Source organism: Triplophysa dalaica, chromosome 7 (assembly GCF_015846415.1).
Source record: "Triplophysa dalaica isolate WHDGS20190420 chromosome 7, ASM1584641v1, whole genome shotgun sequence".
Lineage (NCBI taxonomy): Eukaryota > Metazoa > Chordata > Actinopteri > Cypriniformes > Nemacheilidae > Triplophysa > Triplophysa dalaica.
Window position 1 is genome coordinate 1,349,563 of NC_079548.1, and position 23,306 is coordinate 1,372,868.

General features: G+C 36.6%; 3 protein-coding genes and 3 long non-coding RNA genes across 6 annotated transcripts in view; all 6 read right to left on the reverse strand.

Moving 5' to 3' along the window:
- Positions 1 to 638: 638 nt before the first annotated feature.
- Positions 639 to 3,312, reverse strand: LOC130425991 (gastrula zinc finger protein XlCGF52.1-like). The gene is made up of 2 exons (XM_056752470.1): positions 1,885 to 3,312; positions 639 to 812 (listed from the first exon to the last, which is right to left on the reverse strand). The coding sequence occupies exon 1, from the start codon at positions 2,476 to 2,478 to the stop codon at positions 1,930 to 1,932; it is 549 nt and encodes a 182-aa protein (XP_056608448.1). The 5' UTR covers positions 2,479 to 3,312; the 3' UTR covers positions 639 to 812; positions 1,885 to 1,929.
- Positions 3,313 to 5,101: 1,789 nt separating this feature from the next.
- On the reverse strand, positions 5,102 to 6,550 carry LOC130425973 (gastrula zinc finger protein XlCGF7.1-like). Its single transcript, XM_056752454.1, is given in 3 exon segments — positions 5,102 to 6,197; positions 6,200 to 6,331; positions 6,528 to 6,550. Coding segments are annotated over 3 exon segments (837 nt in total). The 5' UTR covers positions 6,544 to 6,550; the 3' UTR covers positions 5,102 to 5,508.
- A 3,898-nt stretch (positions 6,551 to 10,448) lies between these two features.
- On the reverse strand, positions 10,449 to 11,413 carry LOC130426013 (uncharacterized). Its single transcript, XR_008907133.1, has 3 exons — positions 11,022 to 11,413; positions 10,813 to 10,924; positions 10,449 to 10,738 (listed from the first exon to the last, which is right to left on the reverse strand). It is a non-coding gene; the product is annotated as an uncharacterized LOC130426013 (long non-coding RNA).
- Positions 11,414 to 14,516: 3,103 nt separating this feature from the next.
- On the reverse strand, positions 14,517 to 15,230 carry LOC130426014 (uncharacterized). The gene is made up of 2 exons (XR_008907134.1): positions 15,159 to 15,230; positions 14,517 to 14,722 (listed from the first exon to the last, which is right to left on the reverse strand). It is a non-coding gene; the product is annotated as an uncharacterized LOC130426014 (long non-coding RNA).
- A 3,961-nt stretch (positions 15,231 to 19,191) lies between these two features.
- On the reverse strand, positions 19,192 to 21,442 carry LOC130425960 (gastrula zinc finger protein XlCGF8.2DB-like). Its single transcript, XM_056752433.1, has 2 exons — positions 21,371 to 21,442; positions 19,192 to 20,363 (listed from the first exon to the last, which is right to left on the reverse strand). The coding sequence occupies exons 1-2, from the start codon at positions 21,408 to 21,410 to the stop codon at positions 19,417 to 19,419; spliced, it is 987 nt and encodes a 328-aa protein (XP_056608411.1). The 5' UTR covers positions 21,411 to 21,442; the 3' UTR covers positions 19,192 to 19,416.
- A 406-nt stretch (positions 21,443 to 21,848) lies between these two features.
- LOC130426004 (uncharacterized) overlaps positions 21,849 to 23,306 on the reverse strand; it is a 2,037-nt gene continuing 579 nt past the window's right edge. Inside the window, exons 2-4 of the long non-coding RNA XR_008907124.1 lie at positions 23,072 to 23,200; positions 22,718 to 22,752; positions 21,849 to 22,045 (exon numbers count right to left, since the gene is read on the reverse strand). This is a non-coding gene — a long non-coding RNA (uncharacterized LOC130426004). The remainder of the gene's footprint in view (positions 22,046 to 22,717; positions 22,753 to 23,071; positions 23,201 to 23,306) is intronic.

Here is a 23,306-nt window from a genome sequence, read left to right on the forward strand (position 1 = left end):
ACGACTGAAAATATTAAACGACACATTTAAACATGATCATATAAAGACTTAAACACTGATCTTAAAGTGAATTATTAAACTAACATCACTCACATACACAACTCTGACGAACTTCCTGCGTGCGCACAGAAGCGGGCGTGTGCTCACGAGACCAAAGAATAAAAAGTGTGACGTCATGTTTGTTAAAGTGACAGTAGATGCTTTACTTCATTTGTTACTATGGTCCAATCAGAAGCCTTTTAACATTTAGAGGGTTAATTAACTTGTAACTGAAATCGCTTTTTAAATGATGAATAGAATTAGTTTTAATTTGGTTTTAAGTTGCTATCTAAATCTCGGTTTGGTCCTTTATCAACCCATCGACAATTATATATATAAATGCAAGACTGGTTTTGACCCAAGATGTTTTTAGCTCATTTATGAGATGATTAAATACTTTGAACTATTTTTAATACATAAAATAGAAATATTATTTTGCAGAAACTGAAGTTGAAAACTGTCAAATTCTATTAAAAACATTCTCATGAAAACGGTTCTCTGACGTCATTCTAACACATTCCCATTACTCATTTTCCACACATGATGGACTCAATTTGACTTTTGTTCCATAATTTCAGAATAAATAACACATCCGCTGAGAAATTCTAGAAAAACTTTATTTTATCAATCAATTGTGTAAAACAAACTCCAAATCTCTGCTGTGAATAATATCTTCAATAGTTGCACTGAAGTGAGAAGGTGTGTCTTTGACTTTCATAGTCGTCCATTTGTTTACATCACACCATTTAACATTCTCTCCATCTGCACTCCACCTGCATGTAGAGAAAGAAATGAATGAAACACGTCTTCATGAATCTCACATATAACCATATAATCTACCCACATATCTGCTTTTGTTTTATTCCAAACCTTGTGAGCTGCAAAGTGTTCTTTCGTTGTTCAAAACAACTGATGCTCACATAGTCATTTTTGGAATTGTAAATTTCGATATCGAACTAAAGGTATGATAATTGTAATCGAATCATGAGACCATTGATGATTCACGGTTACAAAGTGTGTACAAAATAATCGCTCCGATGGATTTACTGTACCGTCATCCAGCGGTATGCTACAAGAAGGCTCTCCAACCCCGTGTAAGCACATGTTCAACTTCTTGCAGCATGCGCAGGCTGTGCAGACAGTTTATGACATTGCAGAACTATGACTGCTCTGTGATCTTGAATTACTCTCTTGAGACATGGAAATCTGAAGGTGGATAGAGTCTTCATCGATCCATGAAGTCAAATATACAAATCGTTTTTAAATATTATTTTTGACAATAGGTTCAGTCATCACAGAGGGCCCTGAGGGTTCGCTACTGACTTGCGGTCTTAACCACTTGAGGGCGCATGCATGTAACAGTAAGAGTGCGAGTCTGTCACATCTGACTTGACTATATAATTAGATATTACATATCATTTCGTAGTAAAAAAACATTTGCACATTTTACGCATTAAGTGTTTGCAGTTGCTTGTCCCAGCGGTTTTGAAATACTGCATGCTTATTTGAGATCTTCACTCGGGTTAAATATAGGAAATCCGTCATGTAAGTAGTCAAGTGCAAAGACTGCAAGTGTGGGTATTTGGACAAAGCCCAAAAATGTGCCACAAACTCTTGGGATTCTAAATTTTGAGTTAAAATATGAACTTTGATGACTGCCAGTTTTTAACGCTTTTATCTTCTAAATGCATTTTCTTAGCGCTTTGGAACATATAAAAAGGTATCAATGTCCTGAAGCTAACATATCGTTGACGAAAGTAAAAAAAATCAATTTTTCATCTTTAATTGTAGTCGGAATGGACCAAATGACAAGCTGAAATATTTCATAGCACAGTTTTACACTACCTTTCAGTTTTGTGACCACATTTGGTTTGTCGGATGGTGGTCACCCTACTGATCACATGTGACCGGTTTCTCTCCAGTGTGAACTCTCATGTGTCTCTGAAGGTGATAGCCAAAACTGAATCTCATTTCACACTGATCACACGTGTAGGGTTTTTCTCCAGTGTGACTTCTCTTGTGTATCTGAAGGCCACTGGTAGTTGGGAAACACTTCTTACAGTGATGACACATGAAGGGTTTCTCTCCAGTGTGAACTCTCATGTGCTTCTTCAGGCCAGCGTTACTTGAAAATCTCTTTTCACACTGCTGACATGGGAACGGTTTCTCTCCAGTGTGAACTCTCATGTGTTCTTTAAGTTGACTGCCAGTTCTAAAGCTCTTTTCACAATGATGACATGCAAACGGGTTCTCTTCACTGTGAGTTCCCAAGTGATTCTTAAGGCTGCCAATACGTGAAAATCTCTTTTCACACTGATGACACATGAAGGGTTTCTCTCCAGTGTGAACTCTCACATGGATCTTGAGTTGTGATGCAACAGTGAAACTCTTTCCACACTGATCACACGTGAATAGTTTCTCTCCAGTGTGAATCCTCATGTGTAACTTGAGTGTACCTTTATATCTAAACTTCTTCTCACACTGATGACATGAAAATGTTTTTCTCCAGAGTGGGTTCTCATGTGGTTCCTCAGGTTATTTCCACTTGCAAAACTCTTTCCACACAGAAGGCATGTGAAGGGTTTCTCTCCAGTGTGAGATCTCATGTGTGTCTTCAGGCTACTCATGAATGAAAAACTCTGTCCACACTGAAGACAAGCAAATGGTTTCTCTCCGTGTGAGATCTAATGTGTCTCTTAAGGTTCTCCAGATTTGCAAAACTCTTTCCACACTGATCACACGCGTGGGGTTTTCTCTCCAGTGTGAATCATCATGTGTCTCTTAAGGTGACCGCGAGATCCAAAACTCTTCTTGCACTGATGACATGTAAATGGTTTCTCTCCAGTGTGAATCATCATGTGTCTCTTAAGGTGACCGCGAGATCCAAAACTCTTCTTGCACTGATGACATGTAAATGGTTTCTCTCCGGTGTGAACTCTCATGTGTCTCTTCAGGTTACATATGAGTGAAAAACTTTGTTCACACTGAAGACAAGCAAATGGTTTCTCTCCAGTGTGAGATCTCATGTGCGACCTAAGGTTCTCCAGATTTGTAAAACTCTTTTCACACTGATCACACGCGTGGGTTTTCTCTCCAGTGTGAATCATCATGTGTCTCTTAAGGTAATCGCGAGATCTAAAACTCTTCTTGCAGTGATGACAGGCAAATGGATTCTCTCCGGTGTGAACTCTCATGTGAAGCTTAAGGTCACCAGTGCTTGTAAAACTCTTTCCACACTGTTGGCACTTGAATTGTTTCTCTGCCGTATGAATTCTTAAGTGTATCTTGAGGGAACTCATAATTGTAAAAACTCTTCCCACACAGTTTTACACGTAAATGGTTTCTCTCCGGTGTGAACTCTCATGTGAAGCTTAAGGTGTCCAGACGCTGAAAAACTCTTTCCACACTGTTGGCACTTGAATGGTTTCTCTCCCGTGTGAAGTCTCATGTGTCTCTTGAGGTTACCCAAAACTGTAAAACTATATCCACACAGTTGACATGTGAATGGTTTCTCTCCCGTGTGAATTATCATGTGTCTCTTGAGGTTACCAAAAGTTCTAAAACTATTTCCACACTGTTGACATGTTAATGGTTTCTCTCCAGTGTGATTTTTTATGTGTCTATTAAGTTGTGCTTCACCTGGAAAACTCTTTGACAGTGATGACATGCTAATGGTTTTTCTTCACTGAGAGTTTTCATATGTTCAACCTCTGAGGATCTCTTTCCACTCTTTTTATCTTCTATTCTCAGAATTCCTTGTCTTGAAACATTCTGTTTTGTTTTTTTCAAATTCTGATGTTTCCCATCTGCATCATTCACTTCCATAATTTCTGAAATAAACAAAATTAATAATTATTTTGTTAAATTATACATTTATATTGTGCTTTTCTGGACACTCAAATTTTCAAGTGAAGTTTCCTTTCATGATTCCGCATTCATGTCATGTCTATTCTTGGTTTTTCGGCGGAGTCATGGCACAGCCTTAGGTTTCATGTGGAGAGAGATGTTTTTTGCCCCTTTTGGCCTTCCACTCACTTTCCGGGTCCAGTTAAACCCCATCGTGGGATTTTGTTTCGTTATGTCTAATACATCTTTTTTGTTAACCCCTTGATTCCCATGTTGCTGCCTCCAATTGGGTTCTCCTTGAGCGTCAATGACAATCCTCCTTGGCAAAGAAGTTAAAACGTGACAACAGCTATGTCATTGTGTCAGGCACCATAATGCTTCGAAAGGGAGGACCTCAAACTGGTGAATTTTTGCCAACTGAGTTTAATGCTAAACATTAGCCTATATCAGGGCTCTCAAGCCTCCATCACTCTCCTTTAAACTCGCGCATCTCGTTCACACGACACACATTGTATTTCCCACGCTGAGAAATAAGAGATAACTCATCCCGCTTTATAAAAATAATGGACGAGGAAAATAAACGTGAAGATGAACGACACGTGTCCGTTACATAATTACGTTCAAGTCCGATCACGGTTCATCGAATATTTTTTCTTGTTCACAGCGCTGAGCACCACAACCAATAATACACAGCGCGTGAGCGCAGCGACCAATCAGAAGCTGAGAAGAGGCAGCAGCGTAGAAGAGTTTTGATGCCGCAGATACGATCAGTCAGACTCATTTATTATAACGGGAGTTTCATGCAGTGCGTTTCATCCTTTACAACGCTAGATTACAGCTGAAGTGACTGACTTTTTTCTTTCGCGATCTGTTTATTTTCAGTTTGGATAAAACTTTTTTATGCTGCTTAGAGATAATGTTTATTATTGCAAAAACTGCAATATGATCAGTCATAAACAGTTGGTCTGCCTAACCTATGATAATATTAAATAATAAACGATTTTAATGTATAAACATTGTCACATGACACAAGCAACGATGTTTTGTGAATGGCTCCTAACAGATGTGTTACACACAAAAAATCTGACTTTTGATAAACTTGAGAATAAGCATAAATAACTTAATTCGACAATAAACAATAACATCCAAGCTTAACGTTACACATTAAAATATTTCTTTACTCAAGAATCACTGTGTGTGCGTCATTTTATTACTTTAAGAGTATTTATCATCGTTCCGTTAGCTAAAGATGCTACAGCTAACAATAGAGCAAACACGACTGACAATATTAAACGACACATTTAAACATCATCATATAAAGACTTAAACACTGATCTTAAAGTGAATTATTAAACTAACATCACTCACTTGTTTATGAAACTCTGACGAACATTCTGCACGCGCACAAAGAAGCGCGTCCTCGCGAGACTGAAGCATGAAGAGTGTGACGTCATGTTTGTTTAAGTGACAGAAGACGCTTTTTACTACAGTCTAAATAGAAAACATTTTTAACATTTCGAGGCTTAACTAACTTGTAACTGAAATCGTTTTTTAAATGACACATTTTTTTAGATTTTAAAATGAATATCAAATCCTGAGTTGTGTCAGTCTATTCAAACCGTTTCAATTTACAATATTTGTTAATTTGCACTTTTCACATTGATCACACTCGTATGGTTTCTCCCCAGTGTGAAGTCTCATGTGTCTCTTAAGGTCTCTTGAGCTTGTAAAACTCTTTCCACACTGAAGGCATGCGTGAGGTTTCTCTCCAGTGTGAATTCTCATGTGTGTCTTAAGGTTAGTTGGGATTGCAAAACTTTTTCCACATTGTAGGCACGTGAATGGTTTCTCTCCGGTGTGAATTCTCATATGAATGATAAGGACCGGTTTACCTGTGAAACACCTTCCACACACATAACAAGTAAATGGTTTCTCTCCGGTGTGAAATCTATTGTGAATCTCAAAGGAATCTTTGCAGGTATAACTCTTTCCACACTGATGACATTTAAAGGGTTTCTCTCCAGTGTGAATTCTCATGTGTCTATTAAGGTGACTCACACATCTAAAACTCTTTCCACACTGTTGGCATGTAAATGGTTTCTCTCCAGTGTGAATTCTCATGTGTGTCTTCAGGACACATGTATTTGAAAAACTCTTTCCACACTGTTGGCATATGTGAGGTTTCTCTCCATTGTGCAATTGTGCATGGTGTCTTTTAAGATTACAAGAGCTGTTAAAAGTCTTTCCACACTGAAGGCATGTAAATGGTTTTTCTCCACTGTGAATTCTCATGTGTGTGTTGAAGACACTTTAAATGTAAAACTCTTTCCACACTGATAACATGCAAACGGTTTCTCTTTAGATTTCTGTGTAGTTTTCACATTGTGATGTTTCCCATCAGCACCATTCAGTTCAGCTTGACTCTCGTTTTTCACTTCCATCATATCTGAAACAAACAAAACAAATCTTTAAAACACTATCAGTTTTACAACTGTACAAAACAACCCCATTTAAGTGGCAAACGTAACTGTCAACTTCCCCACACTAATGGACAAAGACAAGAACCCTTAAGTGCTAATTATGTAAGATAAGACCGAGACTCAAGAAGAAGAAAGATAAATTCAATTTACTTTAATAGTTACCTTTCCAATTTTGCATGGGTTGCAAATGGTTTTGGAAACATTTCGGGATTCTTTACTGTAGTACATAGATATGAAACAATATTGAACATTCACATATTCATTTCAATCTTTGAGATTCTGTGTCAATATCGAAGATAACAAGGTTATATTTTCACAGAATGTTCTTTACATTCTTTACATTATTTTTAGAAAACAGCTAAAAAACTACTTTAGCTGGGTTATCAAACCCAAACCCGGAGCAGGGGGATTTAAAGGGGGATTGGAAGGTCTTCTCTGTGTCCCTGAATATTAAAAACCGACCTCTCAGGAGTACCATGTAAGTAATCGATTTGTCTGATATGTTCAGAATTTAACGTCATAACGTAACATTTAGGTCAGTCAGTTTAAGTTGGGGGAACCACACATTTCTGTCAGTATATAGTGAATCCTGTTTTTCTGATCTTAGTGACTGGTATGAGCCCTCTGATAGATCTGGATAGAAACATACACTAGTGAAGAATGTAAACTTCTTATGTCCGCTTGTCTAAACATTATCCTACGGTTGAAGAGTCTAGTCGACGGAACACACAAAGTTTCAGGATCCTGGAGACAAAGTTTGACACAGACACCAGGTGCTTGTTCAATCAGAGTCCAAAGTTTATTGTATTAAGGACTAATATTTATAAGCTCGAAACAGGAGGTAACATTTGTCATGGAAAATCACCTGAGTGGAAACTCACCAGACATTCGATATGATATCACAAAGTACGTATTCAATATACCTACTCAACATTACAGTATCAAAACAATTGTCTCTTGACATCATTAGGAACCTTGAGATGGAGACCAACAGATACTTCTATCAGCATATGACAGTATAAGACATAATACAACTTTCAACGAGGTTAAACAACAAGAAAGTAAGGCACATCTTATGTGAATAGAAGCGAATACTAATAGGATTGAATACATATGATAGATAAATATTCTATTAGACACAGATGCAATATTTGTAGAGGACAGGACGAAATCCAGAAATTTCACAACTTGTTTCTTGTTTTATTTCATTTTATTATTCTACTTAATTTATCTCATTTATTACAATATTTATCATATGTATTCATTCCTATATTTTAATATTCACTTCTATTCGTGTATTTGTTCCTTACTTTCCTGTTGTTTAACCTCGTTGAGTGTTGTATTGTGTCTTATGCTGATATGAGTATCCGTTGGTCTCCATCTGAAGGTTCATAATAATGTCATGAGACAATGTTTTGATACTGTAATCTTAAATGGTTAAAAACAGATATTGAATCTGTTTCTAGAAAGACGAAGTTTGACAGAGCTTGACTGAGCATCAACACACAACTGAGATTATTCAATAAATCATTTGTCTGTCTATTTAACATCACTTCATCTCCTGCCTGCTGTTCTTCCCATTCAACTCTATATCTCCCTGGTGGTTGGGTTAACGGAGTTGATATCTCCAGGTGTAATTTGTTCCTGACGGAGAGAGATCTACTGGACTCAAGGTTTAGATCTATAAGATCTACAAGCCATATCTCATAGTTGGATCTATCACCTCTATCGCCGTACCAGTTTCTGTATATGATATTTCTGACACCTTTAAGTTGTAGAAATATATAACCACTTGATGGATGTACTAATTTAAATGCATATTTAAGGACAAAACCTCTGATCAGCAAAAACTGTTCACCTATCCGTAATGTTTGCTAGTGTCCTAGTGTGTATTGATAGTGCTCTTAGTACTCCTGACAGAGGTTTTTTAAGTGCGCCCTGCACCATACTTTTGTTTATACGGTTTATACAGTATTTTTATAGACTTCAACACTCTGAATTTTCTTTAGTAAATTCTCATTTCGAATAAGTCTTGCAACACTGTAAAGTGAATTTCACTTGTAATACTGGACCTTTTATTTTGATCACCTAACTCTAAACCCGTTTTTTCGACAAATTCCGTTGCGAACATCATAACGTTCACCCGACTTCAGATTAATAAAACAAAATCAAAACTGATATGTAAAGAGCTTCAAAAGCTATCAAAAACTATAATCTGTAAATTTCACTGTGTTGGGTTTTCCCAGATCGCAGCACATTTAAACGTCACTTGAACCGTGAATCGTTCCATTTAAACATCAACATATAAAGACTTAAACAATGATCTTAAAGTGAATTAATAAACTATGATCACTCACTTGTATATCAACGTGCACAACTCTGACGAACTTTCTTCATGTGAACAGAAGCGCGTCCACGAGACTGAAGAATGAAGAGTGTGACGTCACGTTTTTTAAAGTCAAAAGGAGGCGCTTTACGTCATTCATGAGTACATTTAAAATAGAATGTGCCCTTTGTCACAGCCAATTTACACGAGATCTTAAGATATTACAATAATGAACGAGGCGAAAAGAGTCTCATTCTGGAATAATGAGGTTTTCAACAGCTCTATTAACGCTGATGTGAAAAAATCCTTCAAGATAATCAGCACAAGACTGAAAGCTCTATTCACAGCTGTTAATAACAATAACACATGTCTGCATCTTAAACAAACAGGGGCCCGTTCTTCGTACGTCGCTTATTACATCCGAGATCAAATGACACATCCAAGATGATATCATCGTGCTAATCATGATCCGGCTAATTGGGTTCTTCGAACACACCTGCTGTTTATGATTAGTATCGCTGGATTGAGTTATCTGAGATAAATGCGCGTTCATGCGCTTGTTTAAAAGGGGATATGTATCGATAGTAGAAACAATGATCAGCAACGCTGCTATTGGCTGCTCACATGGCAAAAGAGCGCGCTCAGTTTTTCAACGCAACAGAGCAAGAATTATTACTGGAAGGGTTTGCTTACAGTAATAATTAGAAAAATAATTAAAACGCCAGTGGAGAGGGCTGGCAAAAAGTAGCAGACAAATTAAGTGCGTAAGTGTTCCATGTTATGGTTATATCACTTACAATTACAGTATATAGTCTTATTTTAATAATTTCATATATATTTCAATTTTCGTAAATAATTTGTTGCTGCGTTAAATTATGTCTATAATCCAAATTGCTTGTACAGTCATTTCGACAAATAAATATTGAGTCAATTTCTTTGACTTGTGAAGGTGAAAGCTGTATAACTAATGTAATTTTTTTTGCAATTTGATATTGATCATATTTTCTCCTTGTGTATTGTAATGCCATTGAGTTCTCCTCTTTTGTGTAGTTTTACATAATAAACCAACACTTTTATCTGTTCCCAAGAAAGTGGTGGCTGAAATATGTGCAGTAAGTGACATTTATAACTTTTACATCAAAAGGAAAGAAAGTGCAACACTTTGTAAAACCCATTTTCTTTTGCAGAGGACAGTGAAGAAACCCTCTCAGATGACTGTCCTTTGGAGGAATACTTGTAAGTGCACAAATAACTTTATTTAAATGTATAGGTGTGGACACATTATTTCTGACTGCAATATAGGAGGAGGAAACGCCTACAGACAGGCCTACAGCACAAAAATATACAGAGGTCGGCAGTCTACTTTCCCTTTTTTCTGTTGCATGAGGCTTGTTGAGTTTTTTTTTTTTTTTTTAATGGCACAGGGGGATATCCGTACCCTATATAAACAGAATCTTCAACATAAAATTGAGTATTTTGCTCTTAAAAAACAAAAATTAAGGGGAGAAATTGAATTTGACACCTTAAAGAAGAAAAAAACTGGCACTAGAGATTGAGTTGCTTCAAAAGAAACTTTGGATAGTTTGCTGCCCTTGGATAACTATATATCTTATTGCAGCAAAAGATGACCATCACTGGCGTTTCTTGAGAAACAATCATTGAAATAAAACTCCATGAACTAAGCATGTTGTCTTCTATTATTCATTTAATGAAAGTTTATGTGTAAAAAAAAGAATTCATAAAATCGTGTTCCACAATACTGTCCTGTGCAGCTCTGCCACTATTGGTCCAAGTGCACTGGCTGGAGGTCATCATCAGGTTGCACCTCCACCACAGGGGTCCTCTCCAGGTGCAACCCTCAGACCCTTAAGACACTGAAATCTTCCTTTAGTTGGCCAAAGGTCATTTCAATGCGTGGCCTTGTCCTGGCTAGAGCTGCATTGTAACGGGTTTGTGGTCCAGGGTTTGGGTTGGGGAATGCCGTCATGAAGTACTGCCTGCCTGAAGGCATAGCCCCTGTCGCCGAACAGGATCCCATCGTCAGCACCTGGAAAAATGCAGTTTTGATAGGCTCAGAATAAAATTATGTAATACAGTGAGTTTTAAATAATTTTTCCTTACCACGTTCAAATAATGTGCATAAATGTGACTCTCTGAAAATCCTGGAGTCACCCACAGAACCAGGCCATGTGGCTTCCACATTTGTGATGTGGAACATGGAGTCGCACACCATCTAAAATATTTGAAATCAGTCTGCATACTTTTTGATTACGTTACTTTTATTTATTTATTGCTTATCTGGAATATGAATAATTGTTATAGAAAATTACTTGCACATTTACACTGTGAAATCCCTTTCTGTTCAAAAAATCCCCTTCATTTGGGCCAGGTGGGGCCTTGATGGGGACCTGTGTGCAGTCTATGGCACAAATAACATTAGGGAAGCCTGAGGAACAAATACTGTAAGTCCTAGGCTACTTTTTGGCATGATCATGATTCCATGATCTTCATTAACAATTATAATGTACCTGCAATGGCAAAAAAAAATCTGCTTCACAGCCTGTGGTCTTAAGTGGCATGGAAATACCACAAAGCCCCCTAAAAACTGTTTGAGTGACAGATAAACTTTGCGAGTGGCACGACATACAGCATTTTTACCCAGGTATTCTGCATCTCCAATAGTGTAAAGGAAAGTGCCACTCGCAAAGAATCGCAAAGCTATTCAAACTGTGCAGTTGTTAAAGCCCGACTGCGACGAGTCGAACATTTAACGTGTGGCTCCAACAAGTTGATAATGTATATACACCCTCCTGAGAAAAACAATATCTCTCAATCAGTAGATTATCGCGCTGCGCTAAAGGATCCTGTCGATCTCGCAAAAAGCGATTAATTCGAAAAGCTCTTCGAATTATTCTGGTACCTTCAGCAACGCATTCCTGACGTCAGTGGCGGTTCTACATTGAATCACTCCCCGGGCGAGATCCGCTCTGGGTGCCCCCCCATCTACTCCCACCCATCCGAGAGAAAAAAAGCCATGTTTTACCATAACTATATAAGTGTAAGACGAACCTTATATTTCTCAATTGCACAAATCCTTCAACAGAACATTTTAAAAACACAATTCTGCACAAATCAGTATAAGTTATCAGAACTTAAATATACTCTATGTACATAAATGTTGCAACATATGTACATGATGTACATATGTATCATGATGTAACACGACCAGAGAACAACAACATTAAAATATTAAGAATAATATACAAATAAAATATAGAAAAAATATTCTAAATAGCACAAATCCTTCATCACACAAAAGCAAATCTAATTATTACACTATTGCACTAAGAACAGAAAACACAAACTAAAACCTGACCTTTCTGGCCTTCCTTAATGCAAAATCATCAATAATGTCATCATACGAAATCTGCCCCCTATTGAGTTATTGATACTGATGATAGGAAGGCCAGTGAGCTGTTCTTGAGACATGGTTGACCTCAGGTATGACTTGATCAACTTTTGAAAAGCTCCTCTCTGCTTGAGCCACAGTGACTGGCAGAGTAAGTGTAATCCTGAGAGCAGTCCAAAAGTTGGGGTAGATCTCTGATAGATCCTTATCATGCATAAAAGTGATAAAATTCAAGGAGGCTGATGGTTTTTGATGGCTGACCAGTGACAGAGGATTCTCCAAAATACTTTAGAAGTGCCCATGAATTTGCAATTGAAATTGACATCAAAAGACAGTAGGCTACAGTATAACTCTTATGAATTGCAAATTTAAATAAACATGCCCTTACATGCCAAATGTCTGTCATGACTCATTAGACGCTTTATTAATCTAATCTAAGGGAGGAACAATTAGCTCCTTGGTTACTGCCTCAAATTATATTCTTTGTCACGCAACAGAGTTATAGCAAATGTTTGCCTTTGAACACATCCAGACATATGTTAATTTCGTTGGCTAATTACAGGGCCCAACATTAACCCCAATGATGGAAATAAATAATAACTTTACTTGTAACAGTTTTGTTGCAAAGCACAATCTTATGGTGAAATTAGATCTCGTGTTTGTTGAGTTAAGACCGAATTATTGTTGTATAAGCATCATAGCAAGAAGGCTAACAAACGTAAGAGTTAACGTTACCACCATTAACATTAGCCCTTCATTGATGATGGATAACGTCACCGTAATCATACAGAGAGAACGTAGTTACATACCTTTATCTTTTGCTCCTTTCTCCGCTTCTACTTTGATTTTTTCTTATATTGGGCACCTGACGGCTTAAACCTTTTTCTCTCCATCGCTTTCATGTTTATCTGGCACTCGACAATCAAGACTAAACCACTTCACCTCCACATAATCGTTTTGGATTAACTTTTTTTATTAGCCATTTCACACACAATGCAGAAAAAAACGTGGAAAAATAGGCCTGTGCTTTAAAATTATGAATGAAATGTGCGTTATTTAGAAGAAAGTCAAGGTGTGACTGATTTTAGCCCACTAAATGGGCCCCCCTCCTTGTCCGCTCCATTTGGGAGAGGTGAACTGTCCATCAGGGGATCAGCCCCTCCCCTTTACAGTTTTCACACAGCTTCTGCGCTTCTCAGCAAGCAGGGGCGGCGATTTACCAATTCCCCACACAGACAGTTATATTATACATAATAGAAACCTGCTTTGCGGCGCGGATTATTTTTCTTTTTCAAGTGCTTGTGCCGCCCCCCACGTGTCGTGAAAATTTGGCGCCCCGGGCGGCTGCCCGGTTCGCCCGTGCCTAAAACCGCCACTGCCTGACGTAAAAACGGACAAGACATGGCTGCGAAAGACTTCCCATATCACCTACGCTTATAAAGCCGTGATCTAATCCTGTTTACATGAAGTAAGCCTGCTCCCGAGCAGGTTCAAGCTTACGGACCTGTTGCTATGACAGCAAGTCCAGGATGAGCTTCGAAGAACCAAACAATCCAAGATCATGCCAAATCGTCAACAATCAAATCCAGCTAACCGAGTTAGCGACGTACGAAGAACGGGCCCCTGGTTTAACTGTCGCAAATGCTTCTTGTATTTCCCCCAGTAAGTTACTTGAGACTAAGATAAACTATAGAAACAAATCCTTAAAATTAGGTTTCAAGTTGTTAGTATCTTAAATCTTGATCTGGTTCTTTAGCACCCCTCAAGAGAAAGTATATTTTTTAGTTAATTTATGTTACAATTAAAACACCAACTGAACTAGAGAACATGTAAATGTAGAGAATGTGTTTTATCCCTGTCAGGTTTCAGTTCCTCACACAAATATATAAAGTATATAGAGAGAAGGGCCCAACATTCTCGGTCATGTTGTTTGCTAGTTTATAAACAGACCTACACATTCTTGTTCCCTATAGTTTCTAAACCTTAATTGGTTATTACAGGTGTCTTATTGTGCACTATATAAAGACGTGTCTTCCCCAAAATAAATGAACTCAAAGCTTGATGCGGCCTCTCTGTGTCTTTGTCAAATCTGCATAAGAATTTTCTCAAAAAATCCAACAAATTATGATTTGATTAAAAAGGATATCCGAATCACAGAAATAAAAGCATTGTTCAAAAGGAACCTGAAGATTTACAATCCCTCAGCTAGAGACTTTACACAGTTGTTGAATAAATACAATTCAAATAGGTTTTGCATTATTTTCAAGATTTGAAGTGAATAACTGTTGATTTATAAACATTTCTATAAAACTGCTCCCTTATGTAATTATTTTACATTTTGGCAATTCATTCTCCATAGATGCAAGATTCCTTTTGACCTCGTGTTCAATAATTGAAAAAAGATATACAAATAAAAAAAAGTCTAGAACAACTTTATTTGATCAAACAACGAAGACATGGTAAAAACAAATGGTTTGAAATTATTGGGTTTGACAAACTCAAAATATTTGATGTAAATTATCATCAATTTGCTGTAGTTTCAGTGAAGTGAGAACGTGCGTCCATTTGTTTGCAGGTCAACATTTACATCAAACCATATAACACTCTTCATCTGCACTCCACCTGCATATAGAGAAAATGAATGAAACACGTCTTCATGAATCTCACATATAAGCAGATAAACAGATGTAATCTAACACTGTAGATGAATAATAAAACTGTAGCAGGATGTAAAGCGTCTCTCCTCTCATGAGTTCACAGAGAAGAGTTTGTTTAAAGCCTGCAGTAATGTAGCACAAGTCCTACGCCCAACACTGTACAATACACAACGCCGGGTTCTAGCTGTGTGCACACTTCATCCATCCCATAATGATGGAAATACTATATATATCTCGCGCTACAAACTCTTTTGGAATCTCAAAATGGAAATGAATGAACTCATTTACTAAATCACTACACAACACATCACTCCACCAGATCTCTGAAACAAACATCTTAAGTCTGTGTATATAAAACATCAATCTGTTAAATCATACAGTCAGTAAAAGAACACACATACCTCTACAACACTGAACGATGAAGTGAATCACACGTGTCTGCTCACGCACGAGGTGTCCTCTTCTTCTTCTTCGTCTTCATCATCTTCTTCTGGTGTTTTGTGGCGGTTTGGCAAACTGACGAATAGGCGCATTACCGCCATCTACTGATCTGGAGTGTGTAGAGTACTTAGATTATTATTATAAACGATTTTTTAAAACTAGATTCTATCTATTGTTCCTGTGTTTTTCAGGTATTCAAATAATATTTCATGTAATCTTAATTGCCTTGCCCTGTAACAATACTTTTAAAGAAATATTATCACTCCCAACCATCCTAATTCTTGTATTAATTTGATTTCATATGCAAACTTTCCTGATTCATGCTTACCTATTTTAAAAAGACTATAATTTAATGCTTTATGTCCAATTCTTAGCCTTGAAACAATGACATCCTTATTCCTATTTCCATATCTTTTTCTCTCAATTCCAAAATACTCCTGAATTCTGGAAAAGATGTCTTCCTTTAAACCCCTTTTCCATAACTTTTGCAATTTCTTACTAACTTCAGATGATAGCACACTCTTTAATTCATCTTTACTGAAAGCTTACTTAATTTCTACTTGTGGATGATTTAATGCTTTCTTTGCTAGCATGTCTACTTCTTCATTTCCATCCACACCCACATGTGCAGGTACCCAGAGGAAATATACATATATCCTTAACTGCCTTATTCTAAACAAACTTTGTAAAACTTCAAATGCTAAGTCTTGCCTAGTTGCAGATTCAACACTTAGTAGAGCGCAGCCATTGAGTAACTACATATCACAGTTCTTTCTGGTTGGACTTCTTCAATCAACTGTAGAGCTAGTATGATAGCTGACAATTCATCAGTAAAAACACACATGCTCTGATAATCTTTTTGCAATTTTTGTTTTAAAAGTAGGAATATATACTGCTGCTGCTGTTCCTCCAGACTCCGGTTCCTTAGACCCATCTGTAAATGCCTGCATTACCGAATAATACTCTTTTATTATATACTGTTAAACTACTAATTCAATTGATATTTTCATTTCTGGCTTTTTCATTATTTTGTGAATTTATAAGTCTATTAGTGGCGTAGGGAACAACCAGGGGGGACTTTGATGGTATAGGCAAGGCAAGTTTATTTATATAGCACATTTCATACACAAGTGCAATTCAAAGTGCTTTACATAAAATTATTGACAGAAAGAAATAAAATGTATCTTTAAAATGCAAATGATTTAAGATCACAAAAACTTTAGATTTTTAAGAAACAATAAAACAGCAATACAATTGATTAAAAAATGTTATTGTATATATGAAAAGAATAAGAGCAAAATAAAATAAATGATAAATAGAAGTGCAGTTGATGTAAACCAGCACAGTGCTCAGGTTTGAATGCAAAGCTAAACAAGTGTGTTTTTAATCTGGATTTAAAAGTATCTACTGTTGGTGAATGTCTGATGTCTTCTGGAAGCAGATTCCAGCTACGGGGGCATAATGACTAAACACTGACTCGCCCTGTTTTGAGTGAACCCTTGTTATCTCTAACTGACTTGATCCTGATGATCTGAGAAGTCTGTTTGGTGTATATTTAATGAGCATATCTGAGATGTATTTAGGTCCTAGACCATTAAGTGATTTATAGACAATTAATAATACTTTGAAGTTGATTCTAAAAGTAACTGGTAACCAGTGTAAGGACCTGAGGATTGGAGTGATATGCTCAGATTTTTTGGTTCTGGTCAGAATCCTGGCAGCAGCGTTCTGTATGAGCTGCAGCTGTCTGATGGTCTTTTTGGGAAGACCTGTAAGGAGTCCATTACAGTAATCCACCCTGCTGGTGATGAAAGCATGGACTAGTTTCTCTAAATCTTTGCTTGAGACACAACATCTGATTCTGGCTATGTTTCTGAGATGGTAGTAGGCTGATTGGCTTATTGCTTTGACATGACTGCTGAAACTAAGGTCAGACTCCAAAATGACACCAAGATTTTTTACCTTACTTTGTGTCTTTAGACCTCTTAAGTCAAGGTATGTGTTTACCTTGTTAGTTTCATCCTTGTTACCAAAAACAATGACTTCAGCAACATAAGGAGCAATTTTCCGTCCTAACTACTCAACCACAGCTTGTTAATTCTTTATATTCATTTTCCCAATAATTTCTCAGAATTACACTAACTGGATGGTTTTCCAGATGTCCCTATACACCATACCAGTACCTTAATCTCAACTGGGACCTGCTATTCTAGAGTAAATTCTCTTATTTCAATATGCATTGAAACTAACTGAAAATATCTAAATGCACTAAAAGTGCAAAACTTGATTTTGTATTAAATCTATCTTTTTAAGTAATGTTTTGTTCGCACAACTGTATACTACACTACCATAATGTTTGATCTAATCACAGCACAATAAATTATTTTCAATGGCCGCTTTCCCCCCAACTCAGCTCCCTGACAAGCGCCTTAGTACATTTATGCCTTTTTTGCATTTTTCTATCAATTTCTGAATATGAATTTAAAAAATTTATTTAGAGGTCATCCACATAACCAAAAATCTTATTACATTACCTTGTTCCATCTGATAACCATACATTTTGACATTCAAGCTTGGTTTATTTTTGGATTTCTTTTTCGAAAAAGTAATTACTTGTGTTTTTGCCACAGAAAAACGAAGACCCACCACATTTGCCCAATTTTCCACCTCATTCACTGCTTTTTGAATGATTTTATTTTCTAGAAATGGAACATTTTGCCCCCTTTTCTATAGTACTCCATTATTCGTATATAATGATCTTCCTATTCCAGTATCTACGTTATGATAGATGTCATTAATCATTAAATTAAAAAGAATAGGACTGCTCACACTTCTCTGGGGAGTTCCATTCTCAATTGGAAGAATCTGAGAAAATGCAGTCCCTACTCCTACTTGAATCTTTTTTCCAAACAAGAAACTCAGAATCAGTTATACATTTTTCCGTCAATTCTAAAGCTATCTAATTTTATTAAAAGCCCCTCTTTCCACAACACATCGTAAGCTTTTTCTACATCAAAAAAGAGTCCCACAAGCACTTCTTTATTAACTTGAGCTTTTCTAATTTCAGCTTCCAAACACAATATTGAATTCATCGTATTTCTCCCTTTTCTAAATCCACTTTGACATGTTGAAAAAAATCTACCTTTACTAACATAACTCAACCTTATAATAACCATCCGTTCCATAATTTCGCATAAATTTGATGTCAACGAAATAGTTCTATAATTAATGGGCTGACAGTAGTATTCTCCTGGTTTGGCCCCATGCTTCCAATCTGCTGGCAAATTCCCTGTCTCCCATATTTTGTTCAAAAGTCTTAAAATCAAGCTTAATGATAAATCTTCTGACATTTTTAAGTTGAGCCACATGTTTCCTCACCTTGCACCCTCCATTTCCCACACTGTGTTTCCCTCCATAATTACAACCCCTGGCAAAAAAGTATGGAATCACCCTTCTCAGAAGATGTTCATTCAAATGTTTAATTGTGTAGAGAAAAAACCAAGCACATATATGCCACAAAACAATTTTCACTTAACAAAACAATATTCTGGCTGTATAAAACACTTAAAAAAACAACAAAGAAAGATAACTATAGTCAATTACAAGTGTTTTTACAGATCAAACAGAGGACAAAAAATATGGAATCACACAAATCTGAGGAAAATTATAATAATAAAAAACCACTACTATTACTTTGTTGCACCACCTCTGGCTTTTATAACAGCTTGAATTCTCTGAGGCATGGATTTAACTAATGACAAACAGTATACTTCTGTTTATTGTATAACAAACAGAAGTATAACACTTGGGATCATCTTCTTGGCCGCATTGTCCAATCCACCCGATGCACACTAACAAATCTTGGCAGAAGTAGCCGAGTATATACTTTTTTGGCATACTTAGGTTTCCGACATACTACCAACTTGAGCTAGTTGATATAATCAGTCAACTATGTGTTGTTTTTGTGAAATAGAAATCAGACACACATGGAGTAAACTGCAGTTTTATTGAGAAAAACTTTAGCAATGGTGTTGAATTTACACTTGTCTTATAACATATAAAAACAAAACACAGAAATTAAAAACATATTAAAAAGATAGATGTTTTACCACATTGAAAGCACATATGAGCTCCCTCGTTGATGTGAATTCTCTCATGAGCTTTCAAACAGACAAGATCTTAAGAACTCATTCCACATACAGTCTTGATATGTGATGATCAATTGAAAGTCTCCTCTTCAAAGGTTGAGCACTGGTGTTTATTAAAGCTTTGCTTGTATCTAAAACTCTTTCCACACTGAAAGCACATAAATGGTTTCTCTCCAGTGTGAAGTCTCATGTGTGTGTTGAGGGAGCTTTTACATGTGAAACTCTTTCCACACTGATGACATGAAAATGGTTTCACTCCAGTATGATGTCTCATGTGTGTGTTGAAGGCACTTTTCCATTTGAAATTCTTTCCACACTGATGACATGAAAATGGTTTCTCTCCACTATGATGTCTCATGTGTCTCTTAATGTCACTTGAGTTTGTAAAACTCTTTCCATACTGAAGGCAAACATGAGGTTTCTCTCCAGTGTGAATTTTCATGTGACTCTCAAGGTGAGTGTCCTGTCTGAAACTGTTTCCACACTGAAGGCACGTTAATGGTTTCTCTCCAGTGTGAGTCCTAATGTGTCTCTTAAGGTCACCTTTATTTGTAAAACTCCTTCCACACTGAAGGCACGTAAATGGTTTCTCTCCGGTGTGAATTCTCATGTGACAGTCAAGCTGATTGTGCTGTCTGAAACAGTGTCCACACTGTTGGCATATAAATGGTTTCTCTCCAGTGTGTATTCTCATGTGTGTGTTGAGGACACATTTCCATTTGAAACTCTTTCCGCACTGATGACATGTAAATGGTTTCTTTCCCGAGTGAATTATCGAATGCTTCTTAAGGTATCCTGTATTTATAAAAGTCTTTCCACACTGTTGGCAAGCGTGAGTTTTTTCTCCAGTGTGAATTCTCATGTGTGTGTTGAAGACACTTTTAAATGTAAAACTCTTTCCACACTGATAACATGCAAACGGTTTCTCTTTAGATTTCTGTGTAGTTTTCACATTGTGATGTTTCCCATCAGCACCATTCAGTTCAGCTTGACTCTCGTTTTTCACTTCCATCATATCTGAAACAAACAAAATTAATGGATACATTTTTGTGTAAAAACTGTAAAAAACATACCAAATTAGTGTCAAATGTCGCCGTTTGATTATTTTGTTCCCCACACTAATGGATATAGACAAGGCCCCTTAAGGGCTAATTTTGTTAGATGAGACAAAGAGTCAAGAAGAACAAAGATAAAGTCAATTTACTTTAAAAGTCATGTTGATATAGCACCTTTCCAATTTCGCATGGTTGCAAATGGTTTTAGAAGAATGTTGGGAGTATTATAAAATAAAGTTTTACAGATATAAAACAATAATGAACATCAGACATTTGTGACCCCGCCTGTGAAAACCAGGCCAATGTCTAAATCTCTTATTATGAGAAAACAATCAAACAAGTTTCCTTCACATATTAATTTCACTATCATTTCAATCTTCGAGATATCAAGGTTATATTTTCACAGGATGTGCTTTTTTGTTACACTAGTAGTTTTAGACATAAAAAATAATATTTTAAGAAAGAAACAATGAAACTAAGTAAATCATCTGTGTGATCTTTTATGACCTAAAGGTTAATTCTGTCATTCGTGTGTCGATTTTAAAGCATAATTACACATACCAAGGTGAGGTTAATTCTCGAGAAACACGATCATTCTGTTATTAACAGAATATTCATGTTTCTTAATGTCTCTGTATTTTAATTATTGAATAAATTAATTGTAATTTATTGTTATAATTGTCAAAGCATTTAAACAGACAATTATCCGCCGTAATTGCAATTATTTAATAGAAAATTAATCGTTAGTCCGTTTTCATCACCCTGACAGCCCGAATGAGCCCAATTATTATACTTAGGACTCACTGTGTGCATCATTTTATTACTTTAACCGGGATTCGTCCCGTTAGCTTAAGATGCTTCAGCTAACAAGAGCAAACACGACTGAAAATATCAAATTATACATTTAAACAAACATATTAACAGTTAAACACTGCTCTTAAAATGAATTATTCAACTAAGGTCACTCACTTGTATCCAAACGTGCACAACTCTGACGAACTTTCTTCATGGTTACACAGAAGCGCGTGCACGAGACTGAAGCTTAAAGAGTGTGACGTCATGTTTGATAAAGTCACAAGCAGGCGCTTCACCTCCATGACTACAGTCCAAATAAAAAGCGACATTTGGGGCGGTTTGTCAGACAAGACATGCTAGATCTGTGTTGTTATTATTGGTTCATTGTATGGTAATAATTAAAACACTAACATGTAAATGTAGAGAATTTGTTTTATACTTTAACTTACGACTCTAAACACTTGAATAAATAAAATAGGTTTTGTAGATTTATAAAGTTTTGAAGAAATTAACTGTCGATTAGAAAACATTTAGAGAAAACTGCTCCCTCACATAACTCTTTGACATTCTCGCAACTCATTCTCCAGTGATGCACGATTCCTTTTGACCATGTTTTATATTTGTACAAAAAAAATCCAAAAAAACACAGATATTGGAGGAAAACTTTATTTTATCAAACAACTTATAAACATAGTAAACAAATGGTTAGAAATAATTGGGTTTTCTTCTCTGTAATTTATCTCATCGATTTGCTGTAGTTTCAGTGAAGTGAGAACGTGCGTCCAGTTGTTTTCAGGTCAACATTTACATCAAACCATTTAACACTCTCTCCATCTGCACTCCACCGCCCTGCATGTAGACAAAGAAGTGAATGAAATACACACCTACATGAATCTCGTATCTACATATAACCATTCTTAAAATCACCATGAAATCAAACAGTGTTTTCAGAGTGTTGCAGTGACTATAAATGATATATCTGTGCAAACCATTTTTTGTTGATTTTATTAATTTGCACTTGTAATCTTTAATCAAAAACATTAGGGTCCTCTCTCACTCTCAACAACACATGTGAGCAACAAAAAAAGAAGTATGACTATCCTCAATATCCAATGGCCAGGCAGTTTTAGCCCTCCCCTCCAGGCCCAACTTACTACAACAAAACCAAAAAGGGAAGGACAAAATACAGCCCCACCCTATTATTTTGTCTAATTTCAGAAGCCGCTTTGCTTGGATAAACTTCACAATACTGTAAATAAGTAGATCGCACCTTCCGTTTCATGGTGACTTTAATCTAACACAGTAGATGAATAATAAATCTGTAGCAGGATGTAAAGCGTCTCTCCTCTCATGAGTTCACAGAGAAGAGTTTGTTTAAAGCCTGCAGTAATGTAGCACAAGTCCTACGCCCAACACTGTACAACACACAACGCCGGGTTCTAGCTGTGTGCACACTTCATCCATCCCATAATGATGAAGATCTCATCTGTAAGGAATATACACACAAAGCAGGGGGTTTACCTTCACTGTGGAGATGAATGAAATTCAAGTCGAGCCTGTAATGATAAAACATACAAGTTATGAATAACAGCACTGAACTGAAAGATCACATACACAAATCAATATTGTTCAGTCCTGAACATTGGGCTTCTAGATATAATATCACAATATATATATTACTGCAAAAGGGTTTGTCATAAACAAGCAAATCCTGATATCTCACGCTACAAACTCTTCCAACATCTCAAAATGGAAATTTAAGTTAATCACTACACAACATATCCCTCCACCAGATCTCTGAAACAAACATCTTAAGTCTGTGTATATAAAACATCAATCTGTTAAATCATACAGTCAGTAAAAGAACACACATACCTCTACAACACTGAACGATGAAGTGAATCACACGTGTCTGCTCACGCACGCGATGTCCTCTTCTTCTTCTTCTGCTGTTTAATGAGGACCAGTAAACCGTCTTCAGGAGCTTTACTGCCCCTCTCTGGACTGGAGTGAAGAGATGGATCAGCCCAGTACATCACGTGACTCAGCTGCAAACTCATCTTTAATTCTGTAGGACAGTTTTAGGAAACTTTTTTTTGCCTTTTCCGAG

Excerpts from the sequence above, each read along its gene's own strand:
- LOC130425991 (XM_056752470.1), bottom strand. The coding sequence starts at position 2,478 with ATGAGGATTCACACTGGAGAGAAACTATTCACGTGTGATCAGTGTGGA.
- LOC130425960 (XM_056752433.1), bottom strand. The coding sequence starts at position 21,410 with ATGAAGAAAGTTCGTCAGAGTTGTGCACGTTTGGATACAA. Across the intron at positions 20,364-21,370 it reads TTGTGCACGTTTGGATACAA|ATATGATGGAAGTGAAAAAC; the intron begins GTGAGTGACCTT and ends TGTTTGTTTCAG.